This window comes from Quercus robur, chromosome 5 (genome assembly GCF_932294415.1).
Source record: "Quercus robur chromosome 5, dhQueRobu3.1, whole genome shotgun sequence".
In the NCBI taxonomy this organism is placed as follows: Eukaryota; Viridiplantae; Streptophyta; class Magnoliopsida; order Fagales; family Fagaceae; genus Quercus; species Quercus robur.
Window position 1 is genome coordinate 13,339,798 of NC_065538.1, and position 26,755 is coordinate 13,366,552.

The following is a 26,755-nucleotide window of genomic DNA, read 5'->3' on the forward strand; positions in this document are numbered from 1 at the left end:
TTTATGACCTCGGATAAGAGTTTTAGTATTGGTGGCATACCTAGAATTCTGTGGGAATCGACTAGATATGTTTCCCTTTATTACTCGTAGAGATGGGCCTAGCCCATCTTTTCAAGTATGATCCTCCAAGTCCTTTGAGCCTCGGCCCGGAATTGAGTACATCCCCCTACAAACTTGTTAAATATTTTACTTGAAAACATGACTAAAAAGTGAAAAACAAATCTTATACATATTGAAACAAAACAAGTACGCTGCTTAATTGAAATATAATAAAATAAATTACTTAGCATATATAATCATTATTTGAATCTTGATTTTTTTTTTCCAAAATTGTAATATACTCGTACATTTATTTATTTATTTATTTATTTTTATCTTCACTATTTCTGTTATATATCTTCATGCGTGCATAACTGCATATTTGTATTGTATGATAGTAACTAGGGTTCATAGTTCATATTGTACAATACAAGTGGAAAAAAAGATTTGTAACATACAACATACAAAAATTCTCCTATTATTACAATCTTATTATCATGAGATACAAGTTTTTTTTTTTTTTGGCACATTAACAATAACAATGTATGAGACCTCCTTCTCTTTAGCTATTGGACTCTTTGACGTTCATTTTTGTTAGTTTCTTAAATGACTTTTATTATTTAATTCAAATTGATTTTCAAAAAATATAAATTAAAGTTAGTAAATTTAACTACTATAGTCTACTGTCATTGATCAATGAACTTGAGGTGGGTTCAAGTAAAACTTGTCCTCTATTCGAGACGAATGCAAGCCACATGAAATGAAATGAAATAAAATGAGTAAACGAGATGAAATACTTTTGTTATTCATATTTGGGCCAACTTAGTTATTGAGAAGGGTGGTATAACCATCGTACACCCTTGATGCGATGGTCACTCTACAAGTATAAGTACTTGTGGGGTGTAGGGGGGCAAAGACCGTGATTCAAGTCTCCAAGAAGAAACTTCACACACCTATACACTTAGATTAGACTATAGTAGAATTTTTATCTTGTATAAAAAAAAATAATAAAAAAAGTGGTATAGAATCTTTATTTTTATTTTTATTTTGGTCAAAAGAGGGGATGTTTTATTTAATTAAGTAGTAGTTACAAAAGTTTGTCCATTAGTCATCCTTGAACAGAGTCTAGTGTTCAAGGATGTTAAGGACCACTCTCTAGGAGTACTTTTTTCCAAATGATCCCATATATAAGGATTATTTACAAAAGTAGGACATTGTGCATATTCCACTAAGCTGTTTTTTTGCATTACTTCTCTCTTGGCCAGACCATCTACAATACTATTAGCTTCACGGAAGATGTGACGTGGTAGGACGATCCATACTCTGCTTAGTAGGGCTCTGCAATCACAAATTAATAGAGCTATAGCTAGAGCCGTAGTTCCATTTGATGTTTACCAACATATCACAATTTCATAATTTCATAAAAGTAATTTCTAATTTCATTTTTTCCTAAAAAAATGCTATCAAATAAAATATTGTAGTTGTCAGTTCTCCTTAATAGTGACGACAATTATATTCTTTTTGATTTTGCAGTTGCAACAATTTTGCTCTCCTTAGCGACTCGATTCACAGTTGTAACAAATATTCAAGTTATCACTTAATTAGATTTTATATAATTTAAATTTCTTAGTGAATCTTAGAAATATTCTTAGAGCTGCCGCAGTATGGAACATTATTTGTACTATGTGAAATGAACTATTTATATAAATTTGAATACATGGAATTGTTGTTGTCGTTGTGTTTTTTTTTTTTTTTTTTTTTTGGAAGGCCATTGATCCATAATTGTTGTTGGTTGTTGGAGAAGAGCAATACGTTGAGTTCGGTTGTACCAAGGTAAGGTGGCATGGGTTTGGAACCAAACCGCATGTGAACTAAAATCCATGAAAAAAGTGAAGATGATTTTGAACGCAACGTACTGGTATATAAAATATTTTTAAATTTCTACACCTGTCCCACATGCATTATATGGGTCCCACCATCATTTTCTACGGTTCTAACATTAGTGATGTAAAACACTAAAACAGTACATGTTATTACGAGTTTACCAAAATTAAAAAAATAAATAAATAAATAAAATGTTACAGGCAAAAAGAAAAGGAGCTTTAATAGACGGCTCTAATCATTTTGATATTCACTTTTAACTCTAATAATTTTAATTAATTCTTTATTATCTTGACTAACTTTTATAATTTGTTTGTGACCACAAGTTTTGTAAACAAAGGGGTCTTGATTTAAGTGAACGAGACATACTAATTAAAGTGATAAAAGAAGGTAGATAATAGCCACATGTGTAAATATAAAAAAAAATGATATATTTAAAAAAAATCACAAAAAATATATAAGTTATCATATCTAAAATAGTAAATACACAAACAAAAATCCATGTGAAAGCACACGACATCTCATACATTATATTAATGTTGCGAATTATATAATATTTATTATTATGTCATTATTATTATGAAACATCAAATATTATATAACAAAAGTTGACGTGGGATTTGGCCCTCCTTGTTTTGTTTACGTTATTAAGGATAAGGCATGTGGCTTCCTGATCTTTGTTTCCGAATGAGATTTGCGTTCAAAAAAAAAAAAAAAAATATATATATATATATATATATATTAATTAAACATTAAAATTTGTGATGATGTCAAATGCATTTAGTTATTACGAGAGTTGTAAAGTTAATCTTTTAGTTACTGTCATAAAAAGTCAGTTTTTAAGGGTGAGTTATACTTCTACACATGAGTTTATAACATTTTTTTTACTAAAAAAAGAATTATTGTCATCAAAATATTATATATCATATATTATATAACAAACAACGTGTCTTAATAGTCATAAGTTTTTTTTTTTTTTGGAGAAACAAAGATTTTTTTTATTTTATTTTGAAAACTTGGAGAAACAAAGAATAAGTATGTACTTAAATTGTCATTAAGTGTGTAATTAAATGTATGTAATTGTCATATTTGCTAAAATTGTCATTATGTAATTAAATAATAATTTTTGTTGAAAAAATAAAATAAATTGATCACATGAAAAAAGTCTATAAAATTATAAAAATAAGAGTTGAAAAAAAACCATAACTTTTTTATTTGATCAACATAAATTTTTTAATGGATTTGGAATGAAAACTTGAATTGAATCAATTTAAAACTTAAATGATGTAATTAAACCAAAATAAAATTAAAGGTTTAAAATAAATTTCAGTCAAACTTAAAAGATGTAATTTGCATTTTAACCTAAACTAAATAAATGCTAATGACCCAATTGGTTTTATGGTACCTCCTTAAATACTAGCTAGGGGTTGAGAGGTAAGGAGGAATTTAGTCAAATTTAAAATGTGTAATTTGCATTTTAACCTAAACTAAATAAGGATTAATCACTTAATTGTTTTGATCACGGATTAAGAAAATGCTAGGACTATAACTTTTGACACAATTTTTACCATAATTTGTTCATGTGACAAGCTGTACGTGGTGAAGTAAAAATGGTAGATTTATATGGGTTTACAACTACCACTCACAACTTATCATATGGATTAATTATAAAAAAATTATGGCAAAAGTTGCGATTCTATTATTACTGGGGCTAGGGAGAGATTTGGATAAAAAGCTGAGATTTTTTTAACTATTTAAAAAGGAGAAAGAAAAAGTTTTAGTATTTTTTTTTTAAATACACAATTTCGGAATTTCCCAAAAAAAAACAAAAAACAAAAAGACCCAAAGAAGAGAAGAACAACAAGAAGCGAAACAGCAAAAAAAGCCCACCTTAAAACCGAAGTGAGTTTGGGGTGGCCGTCTTCTTCAGCTTGTAGAGTCACTCTGATTTTATTTTATATTTTTATTTCTACATCCGGAGAATCACAGAACAGAAGCTATTAAACCGCTTTCAAAAACTCAAAAAGCCTATCATAGCCATGACGGGTATGCATAAATCTTCCTCACTTTCACTATTTTTCTTTGTCAGATTACTCTATTATTTTCTCAAATATCAATCAAAATCTTATTTTTCCGATCTGGGTTTTCTTGTTACATCTTAAATCTGCTAAATTCGATAAATTTTTTTAGTTCGTAGATAACCCAATTGCGTTCACATTAAATTTACAATTTTTGTTTGTGTAAAATATGTGAACAGACTATGCTCAGGAGCAGGAGATGGAAATTGAGGCTTTGGAAGCCATACTTATGGATGATTTCAAAGGTTTGTAATTTGTGTGATGCCCCTTTTTTCTGCCAATGAATTTGATTCATAATTTTTGTTTGTGAGTATTGCTATTTTGACATGCAATATGGCTTTGTGTTGCAGAAATTCACTCTAGTGAGAGTGGCTTAAATACTTCCAACAGATGCTTCCAAATTAAAGTAATCCCTCAGGTACATACTCATCCCTTTTTTTAAAATAAATTTTAAAAATTTTAAAGTTACAGATTGTTTTAGGCTAGGAAGCACAAACACTTCCTTTGGGGTGCTGTACCCGTGTTTTACCTGTGTTATTACCGCCATGTCATGTTATAATTTTTTAGAAATTGCTTGTATTGCAACAACAATACTTTGTGTGCTTTTCTTGCTATTCTTTTATTAATAATATTCTCTTTTTACTTATAAAAAAAAAAAGAAATTGCTTGTATTGCCATGTGGTACCCATGTCCGTGTCCGTGCTTTCTAGGTTTTAGGCTTGGGTTTGTTTGATGGGGGGACTTGTTAGTTAGGTTATGGTAGGAAAAGTTTTGTTCAAGTTGATTAACTTGTGAAGCTGGACTTGAGTTTGTGTTCATGCCACATTAATAGCAAGTGGGTGTATTAAATTCTAGAAGTTTGTCATTGAACCACAATTCTTAGACTTAGGAAGTAACAAGAAATGCATGAAATTGAAATGCAAATATTTTGTCACTTCCGTGTGGTGCATGCATGTGTGTTTGTAGCCACCACTGTTGCATTTTGTGACATTATGCAAAGCAGGGTGAGGCTTTTGTGTCAACTTTCCTAAGAATCAATTTCTATGTAGGATGTAAATGTGTGTGTTCAACCCCACAGATCAATCAATTCATTTTATGTGATGTATGCTTAATTTTTTCCCCTCCTTAATGTGTGGAGTTAGGAAGTTATACATTTTTAACCCTCTCTCTCTCTCTCTCTCTCTCTCTCTCTCTCTCTTGGGGGGGGGGGGGGGGTGCCACTTTTTTGTCTAAAACTGTATGAATTACTATTGGATATAGTTTTTGGAATTGAAATGTAGTTTCTTGGGTATAGTTTTCAGAATTGTTACAATCCGGGGGAGGGGGATAATTGCCCTTTGGACCCCTTTTCTTTTGAATTGTGTGTGTGAGATTACAATCTAAGGATACTTCCAACTTTCTTCAATTTAATATTTTTACTATTGCAAACAAATTTCCTTACATGTATTATGTTGCTTATGTTCAACAGGATGATGAGGGAGATGAGTTGTCCACTCCAGGTTATTCTTGTTATTTTTCTTTTTTTCTTTTTCATAATTGATAAGCATATATTGCTTCTTTTTCCTAATACACCCACAAAAATACACTCTTGGGAACTTTTTCCGAAACTTCTGTTGCAGTTGAGCTAGCTTTGATTTTCTCACACACAGAGAAGTATCCAGATGAACCTCCACTTTTAAATGTAAAGAGGTTGGTATATTCTTCATGCGGATATCGCTGCACTAACAAGCAGTCTACCATTCTCCCCTTTTATAAGCTTTAGCAGTTATTCTATAATAACTATAACTCAAATTTTCACCTTTTTTTTTGTTTTGTTAATTTCTCTTTTCAACTTCGACCTTAATTTTGATTGGCTTAGCTTTGCTCTGAACTCATTGAACGCACCTCTACTGCACAGAAGCATACAACACAAAAAATCAACATTCTTAGAACTACCTTCATTTGGTGAATGCAAAATAAAAGTGGCATCATATGGATTCTAAAAAAAAAAAAAAAAAAGGTGGCATCATATGGTTGCACCTCTACTCTGTTATATGCCTGTCCCTACTGCCATGTCTGTGTTCTGTAAATAAGTTGTAAACCATCCTTCATATTGACCTTGGTATCTATAATCTGTAACATATAAATTTTCACAATACTTATGCTACTGTGTTGCTTCTCTGTTTTCATTTCATTTTTTATAATTACCCCACTAGTAAAAAGAAATAACTATATACCAGTAGCCATTTATCTGAATGCTGATTTAACCAGATTGCCCATTTCCATGCAATCAGAATCTACAATTATATCATCTTGTCTACTACATTCCCCTGCTTGCTTTCCTTCGCCAATATATCTGATAGTCTCTCCCCTGCTTATTGCATAAATGAAAAGATGATATGAATTCACCATTGCATAGATGAAATATCAAAACTGCGTATCCTATACTATGAAATTGTTAATGGAATTTTTTTTTTGATAAGTAATAAGATATATTGATATCAAAAAGGAAACACCCTAGTACACAAGGAGTGAACAAGGGGACAAAAAAAAAAAAAAAAAAATTGCAAGAATCTAGGAAATCAATAAAAGAAGGGAATGATTGGTTTTGCAAAGCAAACAACCAATCCAACAAAGTTCTAAAAAAGAATAGCTTGAGGCCCGGAATAGATCTCTCAATATCTTCAAAACAACTATTTTTCTCCCTCCAAAGACACCACATTAAGCCATGAGGAACGATGGACCATATATAACCATTTTGATGACGACCAAAGCTGCCTTGCCAACACCCTAACAGCCCCAAAACAGTATGCGGCATAACCCAAGATACTCCAAATAAACCCAAAACCATAGACCATAGATCCATAGCAACAGGACAATGAAGGAAGAGATGGTCAACCGATTCACCATTACTCTTGCACATGTAGCACCAATCCAAAATCCACACCTTCCTTTTTCACAAATTATCAATCGTCAAGCATTTCCCTAAGGCAGCAGACCATACAAAGAAAGCTACTCTAGAGGGAATCTTCTGCTTCCAAATACTTCTCCAAGGAAAACCGAAGATAGTAGGACTAGCTAAAATTCTATAATAATCTTTCACCAAGAACCCCTTATCTTTGCTAGGAATCCAACACATTTTATCCTCACCAAACCCCCTAATTGAAGAACCATATATGGTATCCATGAAGCTTGACAAAGCCTCTAATTCTCGATCATGCACACCCCTAAAGAAGCACATCCCAAAAAAGGACTTCATTGGGGGGTTTCATAAGCTCAGCCACACTAGCCTCTTTATTCCTAAAAAATCTGAACAGGTCAGGGTGGCTAACTACAAGAGGTGTCTCTCCACACCAACAGTCTTGCCAAAACTTCACCTTGGACCCATCACCAATATCATACAGAATATGGTGTGAGAAAGAAGGCCATCCCTGACTGATACTCTTCCATAAACCAACACCGTAAGGACCATTAACAGATCTGGTACACCATCCCCCCCCACAGACATCCATATTTCAACTCTATCACTTGTCTCCAAAGGGCATCCTTCTCAAAGTTCTTGACCAAGGGCATCCTTCTCAAAGTTCTCCAAAGGCCATCCTTTTCAACATCATATGTGCTGAATAAGGAATGAGCCTTCAGCAAAGTTCTTGACCAATAAAGTCCTGGTTCATAGCCTTAAAAAGTAGTTTGGGGCCTTGGGGTCAGTTAAAATGTTCATGTGTGGTGTTGTATTTTAACAACTCCATTTATGGGTTCAAGACCCATGGGATTTGTGTGTAATGTGCCACTAAAAAATATTTTAACTACTGAATATGACCAATCATTCTTTTTGACTGTTGTTTTTGAATGCTGGCTTTACTTATTCTAAATGCTTTTCCAAGGGAAAAACTGCTCACTATGGCCAACTGGAAGATGGTAGTAAGCACTAACCGTGAACACCTTACTCTTACAAGGCAACCAACATTTCTTATCCTCCCCGTTCCCCCTTACAGGTGTGCAATAAATGGAATTGATGAAGCTTCTGAAAGCTTCCAATTCATGATTATGCACCTCCCTACAAAACTGAAAATCCCAATAGAGGACTCCATTGGTGAACCTCATTAGATCCGCCACACTTGCCTCTTTGTTACAACAAATCCTATATAAATTAGGATAGTGCCTCTTTGTGGGATATGGTTTTTGGGTTATTTGGAGTTTGCTGGGTTATGCCATTCTTTGTTGTTGGGCTTTTGGCTTGCTAGCAAGGTCATTTTGGTCGCCGTCATAATGGAGATATATGGATGGTTGTTCCTCATTGTTTGATGTGGTGTATTTGGAAGGAGAGAAATAGTAGGTGTTTTGAAGACAAGGAGCGTTCCATGCCTAATCTCAAGCTTCTTTTTTTTAGAACCTTACTTGATTGGTTCTTTGTGTGGAGAAACCATCCTTTTTCTTCTATTTTGGATTTACTTGATTTTTGTAATGTTCGTTTTTGATTTGTTCACCCCTGTATACTCCCTGTGTACTTGGGTGTCTCTCTCTTTTTGATATCAATGAATCTTTATTACTTATCAAAAAAAAAAAAAAAAATGGATCCAAATGTTTCTTGTGCATGTACTTGCTGATTATTCAATCTGCTAAATGGTGCAAATTTTAACTGGGGCTTTTGGGAGCTCATCTAAATGATAGGAGTCTCTTTTAGAACTTATCCCCCTGTTACAAATTTGAGATGAGACAAATTTGTTATATGAATAGCACTCTGTTATCAATATTTCCTTTTTCAGCTAGATTACTAATAAGTGGTAACTGCATGAATGTGGTTCTTCAAACTGAACCCATATGTTATGTTGATATGTTCTTTGGTGATGGTAGTTTTCATTTTCCAGTTTGCGAGGAATACATACAGAAGATCTTAGAATTTTGAAAGAAAATCTTGAACAAGAGGTAATTTTGGTGCAACTGAGTTCATTTACATTCTTTATGTTATACGATTTCCCAGTAATGGAGTGCAGTTGAATATTCCATTCACCCTCTCCCCTTCCCTCCACCCCCAAACATGGAAAAAAATAAAAAACATAAAACAGCCACCTGAGATGGAAAATATCAGTTTTGTTTAAGAAATGTCATAAAATGAAAATGGTCTGATGGGCGGTCAGTCACTCTATTAACCTAAACAAACTTAAATTGCATGTCAAATATCTCCTGAGAGCTGCAAAATAAGAAATGATGTGGTGCCCTTTTCTCACACAGGCTGACGGGGCTTTTTAATTACTGAAATTTATAACAAGCTACTAATGATGTTTAATCTCTAAGATGGTTAAAATACTCAAAAAGTGATGTGAAGTTGTACAAAAAATATATAGCATATCTTGATTTGTTATTGCATTCCACAGGCATCTGAAAATCTTGGTATGGCTATGGTTTACACACTAGTTTCATCAGCTAAAGAGTGGCTTTCTGAACGGTATGGTGCAGACACAAATGCTGAGGATGCTGAAGCAGAAGAGGCGACAAAAGATGATGTATGGATGTTCTGTAGTTTCAATTCTTTCTTATATCTATTGTTTGTTTGTTTTTTTTTTTTTTTTTTTTTTTTTTTGTTGGATAGGTAAATATATATTGTTTAACTTGATATATGTTGGCTATACTGATATGTAAATGTAGTTTCTGTTTCAGAACATTTCTTTGCAAAATATGTGATGCAACATAGGCATGTAGAAGCAGAATCTGTCACATGATTAATATGTGATGCAACAACATAAAATCCTATCTTCACTACTCGAGTTCATTACCTAACATGATTAATATTTTTACTTTGAGAGGTTGATTTTCTTGTACCCATTGTGTGCTTTCTGTGTACTTGGATTCTTTTTGCATCAATAAGTATTGTTAATTATTAACAAAAAAATTATAGTTCATCCAGGAAAAGGAAACAATAAAATTATAAAAAATTTGTCACAACTGATCTCTATCAACATGCCTGTCAGATCTCTAGAGCTTGCAAACCCATTGACAGTGAAATGTTATATTGTATTTGTAAATCATAAATTTGATGTGGATAATATGGAGAGAATGCAATTGGCACACTTTTGAAGACGTGGAAAGTACGAGGAGTCAGTTGTTAGCAACCTTTATTAGCTCCTTATACAAGGGGTCTCAAGCGTGGGGCTTTACAAATAATAAACCCATCATGTTATTCATAGAGTCATTATTATATTATATAATTCTTTCTATTGTCATTATTTAGGCTTCTTCGTGTCATTTAGACATGAAGTAGCCTTTTTTTAAATAATTTTTTTCTTCTATTTAAAAAAAAAAATTGTGAATTCATATATTTGTTATAACCATTAAAAAAGAAGAAGCATTATCTGTTTGCAATCAAGATGGTTGCTGATGTTACTTGTTGAATTTTTCATTCTTCTAAGACATATTATGCCTTTTTTTCTACTCTGGAGTTTCTTACTTCCCTTAGAATTGCTCCTTAAGTTGCTTTTCATATCTTTGTTGTTTTTTGTTGCTGTTTCTTGTGTTCACCATCATGAACACCTTGTATTTGCTGTTTTTGCTTTTTCTTCATGATTAATATGATTCTCATTACTTATAAAAAAAAAGAGACATATTATGACTTTTAAGTTTAGACATTCAGGTGGCACACATGTTATGATTTTTTAATAAGGTAGGTGTTGGCAGATGCAAAAAATGGTGTGGTGAAGCCCATTCCAAGTTATCTAGTGACAGGGTTAGAAAAATATGTTTAAAAGTGGGAAATGAAATGGCTTATGCTGAAGATGAGGTGTTATCATCAATAAATTAGGGCTATACTAGGATCAAAGAATCCTGTAGGCAGAACAAATACTTTTTTTTTTTTTTTTGATAGGTAAGAAAAATTTGTATTGAAAAGAAACTACTCCATCAAATACATTAAAAAGAGAGAATAATAGGGTGGGTGGCAAAGCCGTTATGGCAATATGCATAGGTTTTAGTACAACAGTGTGTCTATATGTAATATGCATGCATGCATGCATGTGTGTGTGTATTGAAAAAGAATATTTTAGAAAACTGGGCAAAATGGTTTAGTTGCTTGACAGAATCAAAGGACTACATAAGAAACATGACAATAAGACTACCATAAATTTAGTGAGGATGTTGAGATGTCAATTCGCAACACAAATAAATTGTGCATCTGTGAAAAGTTAAAGCCTTGGAGTCTCATTTTACTTTCTTAGAAACAAGAGGAGACATCTAGGCTAGAGGGCTTGGTCTTTTGCAGCAAGTCAGCAAGAACCAATGATAAGGCAACTAAATGAATTACTATAATTCAAGTCGAAGACACCATAAAGTTGATTGGAAGCCCAAAAAGAATTTGGTGGAGGCCAAAAAGAATTTTGGGTTATTAGTTTCTAAACTTCCGATGACATATTTGGGTCTACCTGCAGGATCCACCTTCAAAGAGAAGGCTGTGTGGAATTCACTGCTTGAGAAAATGGAACAACGGCTGGAAAAGAATGTCTCTCTCCATGGGAGGCCGAGTGACACTAATAAAGAGCACTTTATCTAACCTCCCAACATATTATTCCTATTTCCTATTCCCATGGGGGTTGATTGTCATATAGAGAAGCTACTGTGGGATTATTTATGGAGTGGAATTACTGATGAGTTCAAGTAACATTTAGTTAGTTGGAGCTGTGTGTGTGAGCCCCTTCAAAATGACGGTTTGGGTATTAGAAATTTAGTCTTGTTCAATCAGGCGTTGTTGGGGAAGTGGATCTGGAGGTATGCAACTGACAAAGGGGCTCTCTAGAGGAGGGTGGTGCAACACAAAGGTCTGTATGGGGTTAGCCTTTGGAATTTATTAAAGGGGTGGGAGGGTTTCCACCAGTTCACCTGTTTCAAGGTAGGCAATGGCTCTTCTATTAAGTTTTAACATGACTCTTGGTGTTACAGACCACCTTTACGATATAGATTCCTGGAACTATTCAATATCATGAGAGAACAGGATGCTGTGCTGACAGATCATTTGACTAATGTTGGTGACAACTACCACTAGGATATAGGCTTTGTTAGACTGGTTCTAATAAAATTTTTCATTACTTATATAAAAAAAAGCTTTGTTAGACTGGTTCATGTCTGGGAACTGAGTTTGTTGCCTCTTTCATGGATTTGCTTTATTTAGGGTTGATAAGGCAGGTTGAGTTGGATACTCTATGTTGGAATCCTTCTCCACTGAATGTCTTTGAGGTTAAATCCTATTATAAGATGTTACATTCTACACCTCATTTGTCTCTTCCTTGGTGTTGCATGTGGAAGCCTAAAGTTTCTTCTAAGGTCTGTTTCTTCATTTGGGATAGCAGCTTTGGGGAGAATTGTTACTGTTGATAACCTAGGGAAGCGTCAAATAATCATTAGACTGGTTTTGTATGTGTAAGGGGGATGGGGAGATTACTAATCACCTTCTCCTCCATTGCTTAGTTTCTTGGGGACCTTTTTTTTTGATAAGTTACAATATTATTAAAACAAAGAATGTAGTTCTCCAACGTCCAAATACAACATAAAAGTTTCTTGGGGACTGTGGAACATGGTATTATCTCTTTTCAGTTTTGAATAAGTTATGCCTAAGGGTGTTGTGGAGCTTTTAGCAAGCTGGCAAGCAAGTTTGGTAGGATGCATAGTGTGGCAATTTGGAGAATAATCCACCATTGTATCATTTGGAGCATTGGTGAGAGCAGACAGCTAAGAGTCCTGGACGATTGAAGGATATGAAAATTCTGTCTCTGATCTGAAGCTTTTATTCCTCAATATTTTGTTTGAATGGATAAATGCTTTGGGTTTGTTGTCATTTGTTTTTTGTTTGAGATGCTTGATAGTTGTACTTCACTGCTTGATGTTGCTGTACCTATTGTACACATCCTATGTACATGGGCTTTGCCTATTTTCACTTAATTGTGATCTTCCTTACCTTAATCTTCCGTGGCCTCTCCAAATTTTTAATTAGGGCGATCTCCTTTTGACCCTAATGATATATATATATATATATAATTTGGTGTAGGTTGAGAAACTTAAGAAAAAATTATTTCTTGAATGATAACACCAACAAATTCAAGGTCTTAAACAAAACTCTAATGAAGAAAATTATTGTTTTGGTGAAAAAGAGTTATAAAGCTGCTCAATCAATTTGATAAGACTCTGTTGAATTGATTTGCATGGAGTGGCATCTTGCCTGTTGATTTCCTTATATTGCTTTATGTTTGCACCTATTTTCTCATATTTAGTATGACAACTTAAGCAGAATTCCTATTAAGAAGGTTATTGTGTTGGTAAAAAAAATTAATGGAGTTGTCCCTAATTAATTTGATAAGATTTTGTCGAGTTGATTAGCATGGAGTTCCAGACTGTCCTTAATTAACTAGCTATATAATTCATCATAAGCTTTACATTTGGCGACATACTTTTTTGCTTCCCTTCTCACACTTATTTTCATAAGCAACATGCTCTCTACATCTAAGTAGGCTTCTATAGTTCTCTCTCTTTAATCTAATTGCTACTTGAACCTCCTTATTCTATCTCCAAGTTTCCTTAGTTGGTTACCCACATCCTTTATATTCTTTAAGTACATCTTTAGCCATATTGAGTGATTAAATTGTACGCTGGCTGTCAACCTATTGTAATCCTCCTTTTTCTGGGCTTGGAACTGGTGGTAAACAAAATATATGACAGTAAGCACAAACAGAGCTGGAGTTATCACTTGATCTAGCCCTGGAAAGAAATTAAGGCCTTCTTTCTGGCTGGCAATAAGTTGACATGACCTCAGGTATGTTGCCTGTACATCACCTGACACAATCTCTTTGTATGAGGCACACCGCACCCGGCCCCCCCCACCCCCCTCCCCCACACAAAAAAAGATGGATAGCAATGTTATCCTAGTGAGTTGGTGTTGAACATTTAAATGTAGTGTTAAATCTGTTGATCATCTGTCCGTTGCTCTATTGCAAGGGAGTTGTGGTTCTTTTTATTTTATTGCATTGGAAGTGATGCCTAAGAAGGTGGTCATTTTGTAATTCAGTTGGAAAAGGTTGCTTGGAAAGCATGATAAAAGCTTTATTTGGAATGAAGCTCTTTTTGCCATAATGAACTTGTAGTGGTTTTGGGTTGTCTGCTATTGATATTGGCAGGGCTTCTATTCTTTCTTTTGTAGATCTTTTAACCTCAGACTGTAATTCTTTAGGGGGTCCTCTTTTATACTCCCTGTGTACTTGAGTTTCTTCTCTTTCTTCTAGTAAAAGAATTATCCTTCTCGATATTGCTTCTTATTCCAGCTGAGTGATACTTGCACCATTCATTAAGATGAAGCTTGTATACTAATGCATAATCAAGAAAGGAAGTCATATTTTTCCTTTCTGTATGTTACATTTTTTCTTTTGGCATTGAGTTTATCATAGCTGTCAATGGTCTGTCAATACTTCATTACCAACCAGGCATTTATTCAGACCTTTGCATTGGTTGTTTGTGTTGGGTATGCTTGCCTTAAATTTTGTTCTTGGAGCTGCTTCTAACTTTTGTTGTCTTCCCCCCTGCCCCCAATTTTCCCTGCACTCCCTTTCCCTCTCCTTTTCAGGTTATTATTCCACATGGAGAACCAGTTACCGTTGAAACTTTTCTGGCATGGAGAGAAAGGTTTGAAGCAGAGTTGGCACTAGAACGAGCCAAGTAAGTCCTCTTGGTAGATTTTCATTTTCCTTTTTGGACCATGGATTCATTTTCGTACCTCAGGTGTTTTCATTTATGAGAGGCATATTTCATTTTATGCATTCCCTGAATAAATGTCCTTTGTGGCTGTGCGTAATAGATAAATGACATTTGTAGATGTGGGAAGGATAAATGTACAAACTCAAGAATCTGTGTTCTTGGAAATTTCAACCTTGCTTTTGATATCCTTTCCTAGTATTACCCTAGTTATTATGTATAGCATGAGTTCAACCTCCCATTTGATGTCCAATTCTTGTATCATTACCTATCAAGTTCAAAAACATCGGTGCCGTAGTTATTATATTTAATTTTATGACAACAAATGTGCACGAATTTTCAGGTTAATGCCTGAGTCTGCACTTACTGCACCTAAGGAAAAGAGGCTCTCAGGAAGACAGTGGTTTGAAAGTGGAAGAGGTTCTGCGGTATGTTACCTAACTGACTATGAACCCCTCTTATCTATGGATACCTTAACGTAATATTCTCCATGCTCAGGAGTCAATAGCATTGCAGAAGAAAAGCTCATGGAGACTCCCTCTAAAAACTTGGCTTAATTTATAAATAATGAATAATTAAAGTGACCTTTTTCTCTTTCACAGAGAGGTCCAGTTGCGGTTGCTGAAGGATCTGATGTGGAAGATGAGGAAGATATTGACTTTGATGATGATGATTTCGAAGGTGATTCTCCCTCTCCATATTCATGTGTTGATGATTTGATGACCATGGCCAGATTTATCTTTTGCAAATATGTATGAGTTTGATAAGCCTTGTACGCTAAGTCTGACAAAGAATCCATTTTCTCTCTTTTGTTTGGCAGATGATGAAGAAGATATGCTTGAGCACTATCTGGCAGAGAAATCTGAGTCACCCTCTCATTCATAGATGAGAGCCATCTAAACAATGCATACGGAGAACTCTTCAGCATGGATCCATTTGTATCATTTTTTGTCGTACGTATTTTTGGCTTGTTTGTCTTGCCAGGAAATTTAGTTCTAGTAATTGTGATGCCATTTAGTAAAGTAGTGAGGATGAGGTATTATTGTAATTTTAAAACATTGTATTCCATTAATGAAGCCCCAGATGGCCATGATAGATTTTGGACATATGCATGCTGTCATGCACTATGCTCATTTGAACTATACTGTGCTTTTAGGAGAGAAAAGTGAGTTAGGTTATTGGTAATCAACAATCCTTAAGTATCTAAAAATGAGATCATTCTTTCATTAGCCCCCTTAAGCTTAAGGTGTCATGTGGAGAGAGGAATAATCGTACTTTTAATGGAATGGAAATTTCAATTGTTGAGATGAAATTTCTTCTTTTTGTGATCATGGTCTTATTGGTCTTGCACTTGGGAATTATCCAAATTAGTTTGTAGATTTTATTGGCTCTCTTTGATTGTAATTCGTATTTAATGTATTTCTTCTAAGAGAACTGTGTTCACATAGTACATAATGTCTTTCCTATTAATAAAAGTTATCAGATTAAAGTATACTTTTGGCCTTTAAAGTTTGAAGTTATTCTCATTTAGCCCCTTTGGGTTTTAAAATTTCATTTAGCCCTTTATGTTTGATTCATTTTTATATTAGCCCTTTATGTTTTGAAAATTTTATTTTGACTCTTAACGTTTTGATTTAATTTTCTGTTTGGCCTTTGATGTTTGAAAATTTTCATTCTCATGAAAGACTAAAATAAATTGTCAGAATGAAAATTATGAAACGTAAAAGGCCAAACAAAAAATTGAATCAAATATGAATGGTTAAAACGAAAATTTGAAATGTAAGGGGTTAATCTGAAAATGGAATCAGACATGAAGAGCAAAAATTTGATATGTAAAGGGTCAAAATGAAAATAATCCCGAACTCAAAAAGCCAAGAATATAATTTAGCAAGTTGTTATTATTATTATTAGCTTGAAAGTTTTTGTCCTGATTAATAGCTTCAATGAATGGTTTATATTCATGCATGCTTGATTTTTCTTTTTGGTGATGAAACTATTTTAATAATTGAAAACAAAGAAGAAACACAACCCCATATAACATTACGGCACTGGAATCCCAATCTGCTACTCTATACAAGGTTCAAACCACTATAGTCTATAGACACCAAACAAAGAAGCCTTTCTTGCTAAGTGCCTAAGTACACTTCCAGGGATCTCCCATTTTCCATAAAGCTATATTCACCTCTGATTTATTGTTGCTGTCTCTATCGCAGATTTTGGTTTTAACTTCCCATTTGATCATTTGAATCATCCTGTCTTCACTTTGAATTTGGCCTCAATGAATTTTAACGTTTCTCTGGTAAATAAGATAGATTGTTGCTACCCAGACAAGTTTGCACAATAAAGACTTCAAGCTCCTTTTCAAGCTAATTAGACCCCATTTCTCCAAACTACTAAGTAATTCTAGGATTATCAATTAAACATCTCATAGCTTCTCTCTATATCCTACATATATGTTTTTAATCAATTACAAGTAAGCTATTACTATAGCATTTGCATAGTTAGCTTCAAGTTTGATTGCTAAAGAATATGAACTCAAACCTATAAACAATGTGTTACTTTATGGTTAGGACTACTTGATTTTCCTCCCATTTACGTCATGTATCTTGGGTTCAATATGCTTAAAATGCTTGTTTAAGGATTAAGATGAATGCGAGTTGCATTTGAAGACTTTGAGGCATCCCATACTAGTGGCTTAGTACACGAAGTTGTAGGCTTAAAATAATAGTAGTAGACTAGTAGAAACTGGTAACTAGTAAACATAATTGTTATATATATATACTTCTTCCCCCTCCCCCTCCCCCCCCCCCCCCCCCCCCCAAAAAAAAGATGCTGCTTGCTGCTTTTGATAAAATTGATTCCTAATGATTATGGTCACTTTGTTACTTTCGGCACAAAATGCCAAAATGGTGAAGACTGGTTCTTTGAACTGAAGTTCCGGACTCTACTCCTGCTGTCTTGAGTTGAAAGGTGAAAAGTTATTGTTTAACGTTACTGTTCACTGTTACTATATATATATATGAGAAATGCTAATAAGTGCCCTAAGGGCACTCGTTAAGAATCCAATTAAAGAAAGTTTTTATGGAAAAAGAAAAAAAAAAAAACAATTAATGTTTTAACAGCTTTTTTCATTTCCCATAAAAGTGATGTCAAAACTTTCCTAAAATGGATTCTTAACCAGTGCTCTTAGGGCACTCGTTAGCATAACCCTATATATATATATATATATATATATATATATATATAGCCTCCATAGTTACAGAGTGGCTATTTATAGGCCATGGACTTCAAACTAACTTAACTACAATTTACAATGAGTTATGTCCGCTTATGCATGAGATAGTGGGGGCCTGGTTTATGGTGACAAGTGCATCTGACATGCATGGATAAATCCGAATGAAGCTGCTTCAAGATGTTTCAGGGACCTTTTTTATTTATTTATTTTTTTAAAGTGTTGAACATACTTAGTCTCATCCGTCTCTTCCTTTGAACCATCCTTCATCGACATTAGTGTGTGTGTGTGTCTCTCTATATATATATTTATGCTCAATTTCACAAACCTTAATCGGTTAATCCAACTATCGAAGCCTTTCATAATACTTCACTTTAATGCTTGTATATTGATCTTTGCCATTTCGAAAAAGTAACCCTTTAAATTAGAAGACCCTAAGAGGTACGAGATGTATTATGAATTAACTTTAGGAGTTCCTAAGCTTTAGATTCCAGGGTATTAGAAGTTGGAAACCCCAATTTACTTAAATAGTTTTAAGTTTGATCTCTTAAGTCCTAACTATGAACAAAAGTGGATTCTAACTAGTTCAGCTGGTAAAGAGCAGAGTGAATTCCAAGGAATTTGGTCGGCTACAAAGATAAGCTGCTAGGAATCCATGTGTCTCCTTGGCTTTGTAAGAGTTGAGCCACTTTCCCACATTTTTCAGAGACTGCCTTGTCAAGCTGTCACTTTGGCCTTTCGGTGCAAACTAGGAATCCCACCTTTACATGCTAATTCCTTTTTGAATCCCTTGCAAAAACTGAAACTGGCTCAAAATTCAAAACTAATACTCCTACTACCACCGGGGAAAAACACAATAATTCTCTTGTGCCCTGGCAAATCATCATCTCCTTTGGTTGGGGTCTATATGGCTAATTAGGAAATAGGATTAATAAAGCCTTGGAGTTTCATTCTCTCTTAAGTAAAACTATTGACTTAAGACCCACAAAAATTCTCTCTCTCAAATGGAAAACACCTTTACTAGGTTAGGCTCCTCGATTTTGGTGAGTTAAAAACAAATTTTGATGGGGCCATATCTAAAGATTTGAATGAAGAAGGCATTGGAGTGGTGGTTCAAAATTCTCAAAGAGAAATTATGGCGGCTTTGTCAGAGAGAGTCCCTATGCCATCTTTGATGATAATCCTGGAGACTCTTGCTGCAAGAAGAGTTGTCCATTTTATTCAAGAGATTGGTCATCACAGGTCTATCCTATAGGGTGATTCAGAGTCTTCTATCAATGCTCTTTGCCATAAAAATTTGTTATAGTCTTATTTTATTCATCTTGTTAGAGACACTTTGTCTTCTATTAGCTTGTTACATAAATTCTCTCTCTCGTACACTTAGACAAAGCAACACTTTAGCTCATGCTTCAGCCAACAGAGCAAGACTTTCTTTCCCTTTATTGGTTTGGATCTTCATAGTTGTTTTGTTTTTGATTTACATGTTATTAAATAAAAAGCCATGATGTTTTGTTTCTTAAAATGGGGGAAAAAAAAAGGGTTGTGCCAGGCGCATCACTCTGTGTTTGTTTTGGTTGAGGTGATTTGAGAGGAATGAAAAATGGAGAGATGAAATAGAAAGAATTTTGGGTGAGAGAGTTGTTTGGTTGGGAGAGGAAAGACACCCAAACCCATCATTTCCTTGTCTCCACATATTTAGGAGAAAATGGGGGGCATAAATGAGAAATTACCCATTTGTCCCTCTTCTCTCTCAACATTAGGGTTTTGTTTTGTTTTGTTTTGTTATTTATTTATCTTTGCTTATAAAAATCATAAATTTCACTTATAACTTAAAATAACAACTTCTATCATTTTCTTGAGAATCAAACAGAGAAACTAAAGAAATTACAAATGATAATTGAATTTTTTTTTGAAACTTGAGGGTTTATTCTATTATTTTTGACAGTATAAGGTTTTAGTTTATTAGTTTTCTTAAATTTTAAGATTTAATTTATTACTTTTGCCAGCTAAATTTTTTTTATTAATTTAAGAATATAATTTTTTTAATCACCAAAAATATAAAATATAAAATATAAAATATAAAATGTAATTTTTCTAAACTTTATGGAGTGAATTTTATGAGGAAAAAGAAAAAAGAAAAAAGAAAAAAAAAGTGACTAGGGTTTGATACTTTTGATTTTTACTGGATTAATAAAGTCGGTAAATTGATATAATTAAGAATCTATGATTTAATTACCAAAAGAGTTCACGATTCTTCTGTCCGTCTACATATATAATAGGGCTACAAAAGTACTACAATTAATTTGCTTTTTTTATAGTCAAGGAAAGAAATTTTCTGTGATCACAATTTGAGATGTTTTCCTTTAAAAAAGATATTGATTAAAACCCATCAAGTCCATCACTCGATTTATACTCGAGAGTTGCAGAACCTTTGAGAACTCGGCGGTGACAAAGCTTTGATTGGAGAAAACCGATGGACGGTCGAAGTATGAACTAGTTTTCTTTTCTTATTATTTTTTAATTCTTGTAGTATTTTTCTTCTTTTGATGTCAAATCTAGTAGCCGCAAAAAATTCTGTTTATTTTAACTATAAGAACTTTTTTTTAAAAAAATTTACACAATACTTTTTGTTGTCACTAACCTGCGTTTTTTAATTTATACAATACTTTTCAAAACATCCACCACATTATATACGTTATATTCTTTTTTTTTAGAGAGTTTCAATTTATGGTATCCGCTTTTAATAATAGCTATTTATCATTATAGTAAGACATCAATCGGTTTTTGTTGCAAGCAGAAATTGAATCTTAAAACTTATATTATAAATTTTTTTTGTCTCCTTTAGCATAAGAACCTACTTTTTTTTAATATGTACAATAATTTTTTTCCTTGTCTATTTTGTCTACACAATTTTACATGGATGATTTTTGGCAATGTACCAAGCATTTGCATTGGCAGTGTGTCTATTTTAGCATAAGAATTTATTTTTTTATTTTATTTTAGATAACCATTTTCAAAAATATCCATAACATTATCTAATTTACACAATATTTCATTAATATATATATAGTTTTTTTTTATCAATTTTATATTACTCTCTCAAATTATCTCTCTTTTTGTGTATATAAATAAAAAAGTATCAAAAAACTAGAATTGCATGTGAATAATAACCGTTACTATAGGAAAAATGTAAATATACATGTTTTTATATATATATATATATATATATATATATATATATATTTTATCAATTTTATATTACTCTCTCAAATTATCTCTCTTTTCGTGTATATGAATAAAAAAGTATCAAAAAACTAGATTTGCATGTGAATAATAACCATTACTATAGTGAAAAATGTAAATATACATGTTTATAGAGATGGGTTGATCCGGGTAGTTTTTGGACTTAAATATGTAATTTGACACATTTTTCTATTATACACGCTGATGTGAGTGCTTGTGGCTATTATGCATTAACTTGTGCGAGCGATCAGTATGTTTCTTTTTCTTTGTCAATTTTGTTTCTTCCATTGTAAATCTTTTATAATATTTATACGTAGGTAAGTGTAATACAACAGTTTTTCATGTGATGGACCGTATCTCTGAGTTGCCGGAAGTTGTTCTGCAATACATCCTGTCATTCCTCCCCATCAAACAAGTTGTTCAATCTACTGTCTTGTCCACCAGATGGAAACACATATGGACTACATTCCCAAATCTTGTGTTTGATGAAACTTACTTTGACACAACATTGTGGTGGTCTCCAAAAAACAAGAAAAATCCGGAGGTCCAGAAAGCCACCATAGGCAGAGGCTACATATAAACAAGTTTCTACTTCATTGTAGAGCTCAGAAAAAATCGATATCTTTTGTTGAGACTGTTGACCGTTGGATTGGTTTTTTAGTTGATAGTGATGTCGAAGAGCTGAATCTTGAGTTTGGATATTTCGGCATAGATTATATATTGCCTCAGAGAGTTTTGGTTGCAAAATCGTTGACTGTGTTGATACTATACAAGTGTAAGTTGGAGTCAACTTGTGGTGATATATACCTACCCTCTTTGAAAAAACTCTCTTTATCTCATGTTGATGCAGATGATCAAATTTTTCAGAACTTAATTGCTGGGTGTCCTGTTATAGAATCCATGATGTTTAGAGAATGTAGAGGGCTTAAAAGTATAAAGGCGTCCAATGTTCCCAAAGTCATGGCGATTACATTAGAAGGCAATGCCCTTGAGAGTCTTGAGTTGGAAGCATTTAATCTTTATTATCTATCTATGCGTCAAGTGACGATAGGATCAGGGTTCAATCTACTTCATTGTAAAAATTTAAGACTATTAAGTTTATGTGTTGTTTACATTTCAAACGAGTGGCTCAATAACAATCTTCCTGGGCTTGCACTCCTCGAGAAATTGGAGCTAAAAATTTGCTTTGAGCTGAAAACAATAAAGATTTCAAATCATCATCTTAAATCATTGGATTTAGATAGATGCGCCTATCTGATTGAGGTCGAGATTGATGCTCCTAAATTATCTACATTCATATATTATGGAACTTATCAAGCATCTATTTCATCAAATGCTTTGGCTCTATCACAAGCTACCTACAATCTGAGATGTCTTAATGTTCCTGATCCTACGGATGTTGAGAAGATTGAATTCCTCTCAAAGCTGAGTAATTCTAAATTATTGGAACTTAGTGTTCAACGGGCTGAGGTATTTCTAAATCAATTGATTTTTATTTGCTTACTGTTTTCTTTCGTTCCATTTTCTTTATTGTTTTTGTATATCAATTCTAATCTGTTCTTTTGTTTAATTTTCTTGTGAAGAATGCAATTATTCCAAAAGAACTTAGAGAAACCCTACCATCACCATCATATAATGTTAAGCATTTAATGGTATCAATATCTAAGTCATTTACAAGAGATGAAATAGGTGAGCTTGTAGATAGCTTGCTTTGGATTTCTCCTCTTCCAGACATTTTATCAATGGAATGCAGCAAAAATTCAAAACCTGATTTTGACCAAATATCTCTCAAGGTATCACATCTATTTCCTGTAACATAGAAACTTGCTCCTTATGTTTCGACTATTATCTCTTGTCAGTAACCTCGTATTGACAACATATCTCTCATGGTATACATTTATTTATTTCCTGCAATCTAAAAACTTGCACTTATGTTTTCATTGGTGACTGTTGATGGTGCTAAATAATGCTTTAGTTCTTCAAACAAAGTTATAATTGTAAAACAACACCATTCTTGTTATATGCTTTTGCTTCTCATGCTAGGCAAGCTACTTTTGATGTGGTGGAAATTCTTGTTATTCTTGTTGTTACTAGTTAGTAATGTAATAGTTAATATTTTTGGTGTAATCATCAGTTTGGAAGTCCTCATTGCCTAAATGCTCATGATTTTTGGTAAATTTCATCTTTTTAACCCTCTCCCTTGAAAAACGAGCATTATAACGAAATCTATGTTCACTCCATGTCCCTTTTTTCCCCCCAAGAAAATTACTTTACTTGAATATTTTGGTCTGTATTCGCTTTATGGGCTTTTGAATTTAAATCAAGTAACCATGTGCTATGAGTGGGAGTTACTATAATTCACCATTACCTTGGTGAACCATGACAAGGATCCCCTGCTCCACACAAATACAATGCACACTTCCATTCCAAATTTCCAATACTCTAATATTGTTAATCTTAGACTTTCTTCTTCTTTCTTTATTTACCCTTTTCAAAAGAAAAGAAAACAATACTAACAAAATCTTATATGGATTATAATGTCCCCAGTAAATCGGTGGTTCAAAATTGAAGATTTTAACTCGTACCTTTCTGATTGCATTCTAATTGAAATTGAAAATTTTCAAAAAGTTGTATATAAGCTTACCCAATCTTTCCACTTTCTAGGTTATTTGTTATATCATGTACCATTTCCTATCCTGTATATCATTGTGATGTCCATTCTATGGTAGAATCAGATGCTATTGCTGCGATGGCATGGACAATAGTGTTAAGGAAAAGGTTTGTACATTTAACATCAACTAACTGTCTACCTGCCTTGATCATGAATTCTTCATGATCCTCAAGCCAACCGGGCTGACTTTGTGAAAGTAATTGCCTCCCTATAATGCATTAAAAAGGCCTCTTTGTTTTTCCATTGAAAACTCAAAACCACCTTCGAAATTGATAGGCTTAGAATCAGTGAGCTCGTTATCTCCACCTCTTTTGGTGGAAGGGGGAGAGGACTAACCAGTCGGGTCATCTTTTTTCATACACTCCCTTAGTAGCTGAATGACATCCTCAATTGAGTTTTTTTAATAGTTGGATTCACTGTTAACAGTTTGTACAGAAGGGAAGAATTGGTAATATTCCAATAGATTTCTATAATCTCAAATCAAACTTTAAAATTAGGAAACTTCTCCATCTCCACCTTTGTTGTGAAGAGGGGAGAGTAAAACTCAATTGAGTTCTCAATGGAGTCAATTGAGTAAAACACTTAAGCTCCATTTCCACCAATGGAGTTCTCATAATCTTCCTGTAGTAACATAGGAGTAAAACCCACTGTTCAGCCATCGAGTAATGTTTTCAAGAGAGTTGTGCCCTTGCTAAATCTCCCATTGCTGGATTGTACAGAGAGCAAAAATGATGGATCTTGATTAAAAAAAAAAAAAAACACTAGAAACATAATTGCACTACTAGAGGAGAATCATAAAAGTTAATTGTTCATAATGATATTTAAAGAAAAGGAAAGTTTTGTTTTTTGTCCAATACTTGTTATTTACCTAGAGAAATTTATCAACGTGAGTAATCTAATATTTTTTGTGTGCCCATTTCTTTGTTTAACCAAGTAATCAGCATTCACCATTTCATTATCTTAAACAACTAAAATTAATATGCTCGTGAATAATCTACTAGCTTATATCTAAAGTAAAATACGATTAGAGGAATGTGAATTCAATTGGTTTCTTTACTTTCTTGGGTGGCTTTACATTTTGCATTTTATCTCCTATTATGCAACTACTTTGGTCGTCGATGTGAATTCTAGTATTTCAATTATATCTGATTTATAACTTGTGTTATTTGATCCTTTGTGAGTTCATGCCAATGACCTCTAGATCAAAAGATACCTCATTTCCTTGTGTGCATAGGGTGACATGAGATTCTTAATTCAACATGTACTAAAGTAATGTGTAACTTGCACACACAGAGATGATCAAAGTTACGATCATAGTGTATATTACAATACTAGCCCTACTAAAAAAAAGGTTAAAATGCAAATTGCACCCTCTAAATTTGATTAAAATTTATTCAATTCAGACATTTCGTCTGATTTCATTAAAAACATTTTTCTCAAATGAAAAAAAATCTATAAAATTAATAAAAATATTTTATAGGGTTTTTTATGTGAGATTTTTTTTTTTTTCATTAGTTAATTGCAAACTTAATAACAATTTTTAATGGAATTGGATGAAATGCTTGAATTGGATAAATTTGAAACTTAAGAGACTCAATTGAATGAAAGTAAAGTTAGAGAACTAAAATGAATTTCAGTTAAACTTAGAGGATGTAATTTGCATTTTAGCCAAAAAATACTAGTGCATTAATGGGAAAAAACCACAAGAACACAATGATTGGCACTGCGTCATTATTTGATTTTGATTCCACACATTTCTCTCTTTTGGGCCTAAAGTAGACTGATTCAATGTTAGTGAGACCCTTATCTTTTGTCCTATTTTTTTTTATTGGATAATTCAGAGACTAAGATGGTGTGTTTAGTGAAAGTTCCATGTTGCTAACTAGTTGCTTGTATTTCAGTTCTCGTATAAAAAATCTATTTGTAAAGGGGATGATACTAGTTGTTGCAAATTCCTACCATTTCCATGTTGGAGGCATTGCTTGAAGACTGTAAAGATTGACAGCCTTAAAGGACATTATGCAGATAGAGAGATTCTATACAAGTATTTTTTTGAGAATGCAATAATCTTGGAGGACTTCCAGTTCCATGTTGGTGGAATTGCTTGATAAGTGTCCAGATCGAGAATTTGAGAAGATGGCATCTTTAGAGATCTCAAAGTGGTGGCAAATCCGCTGACTGAAAAAATGTTGAATTGTACTTGTAATTCACATAACTCTCACTTTTGTGGGGTTTAGGAGAGGTGTTTGGTTGGCAATTTTACCCCTAAATTTTTTGGACAAGCTGATTCTCAATCCCGCTACCTGTCATTCTTTATAACAATTTAAAAAAGACACTTGCCATTACACTAAGACTCAACCTCTATTTGTTATAATAATTTTAAAAAGAAAAGAGGAATTTTGTCTGTACATAATCAGAGATGGTTGCAGATGATACTTCTTGAACATTTCATTGTTCTAAGTGTGTGTTTGTGTTCAACTTAATTCACGTACACGTTTTCCACTGCGTTTTTGTTCTTTTTTTTTTTTCTTTTTTTTTGGTTTTCACGCGTTTTTGGAGTATTGCGGTTACTGTTCATTGGACAGTAACTGCAAATGTGACTTTCTGCCGTGAACAGTGCACATGTGCACTGTTCACGGACCCACAAATTTCATTTTTTATCAATTTTTTCATTAAAAATGAGTCTCACAGCACTATTCACACATTTAAAAATTATTTTGCTACAGTGTTTTCAGTTTTCAGTTTTCAGTTTCAGCAAAATAAGTTCTATCCAAACACACCCTAAATCACATCATGCCTTCAAGTTTAAACTTTCAAGTGGCACGCATGTCAAGTGATTTTGAAGCAGGAGAGGTGCTGGAAGATGCAAAAAAGGTGAGCAATGAAGCCCAAGCTAAGAATTCTAGTGAC

The 26,755-nt window shown here is 33.4% G+C and overlaps 2 protein-coding genes across 2 annotated transcripts; both read left to right on the forward strand.

Annotated features, from left to right (window-relative positions):
• Positions 1-3,758: 3,758 nt before the first annotated feature.
• LOC126725201 (uncharacterized) lies at positions 3,759-16,027 on the forward strand. The gene is made up of 11 exons (XM_050429772.1): positions 3,759-3,966; positions 4,178-4,243; positions 4,349-4,416; positions 5,467-5,497; positions 5,618-5,687; positions 8,846-8,903; positions 9,353-9,481; positions 14,572-14,663; positions 15,043-15,127; positions 15,302-15,380; positions 15,520-16,027. The coding sequence occupies exons 1-11, from the start codon at positions 3,960-3,962 to the stop codon at positions 15,582-15,584; spliced, it is 750 nt and encodes a 249-aa protein (XP_050285729.1). The 5' UTR covers positions 3,759-3,959; the 3' UTR covers positions 15,585-16,027.
• Positions 16,028-21,520: 5,493 nt separating this feature from the next.
• LOC126727826 (F-box/FBD/LRR-repeat protein At3g26920-like) lies at positions 21,521-23,272 on the forward strand. The gene is made up of 4 exons (XM_050433736.1): positions 21,521-21,737; positions 21,836-22,644; positions 22,758-22,967; positions 23,150-23,272. Exons 1-4 carry the CDS (start codon positions 21,521-21,523, stop codon positions 23,270-23,272), a joined length of 1,359 nt encoding a protein of 452 aa, XP_050289693.1.
• The last annotated feature ends 3,483 nt before the right edge of the window (positions 23,273-26,755 follow it).

Excerpts from the sequence above, each read along its gene's own strand:
- LOC126727826 (XM_050433736.1), top strand. The coding sequence starts at position 21,521 with ATGGACCGTATCTCTGAGTTGCCGGAAGTTGTTCTGCAATACATCCTG. Across the intron at positions 21,738-21,835 it reads GGTCCAGAAAGCCACCATAG|TTGATAGTGATGTCGAAGAG; the intron begins GCAGAGGCTACA and ends TTGGTTTTTTAG. Across the intron at positions 22,968-23,149 it reads TTGACCAAATATCTCTCAAG|TTCTTCAAACAAAGTTATAA; the intron begins GTATCACATCTA and ends ATAATGCTTTAG.
- LOC126725201 (XM_050429772.1), top strand. Across the intron at positions 4,417-5,466 it reads AAATTAAAGTAATCCCTCAG|GATGATGAGGGAGATGAGTT; the intron begins GTACATACTCAT and ends TATGTTCAACAG. Across the intron at positions 15,381-15,519 it reads TGATGATGATGATTTCGAAG|ATGATGAAGAAGATATGCTT; the intron begins GTGATTCTCCCT and ends TTTGTTTGGCAG.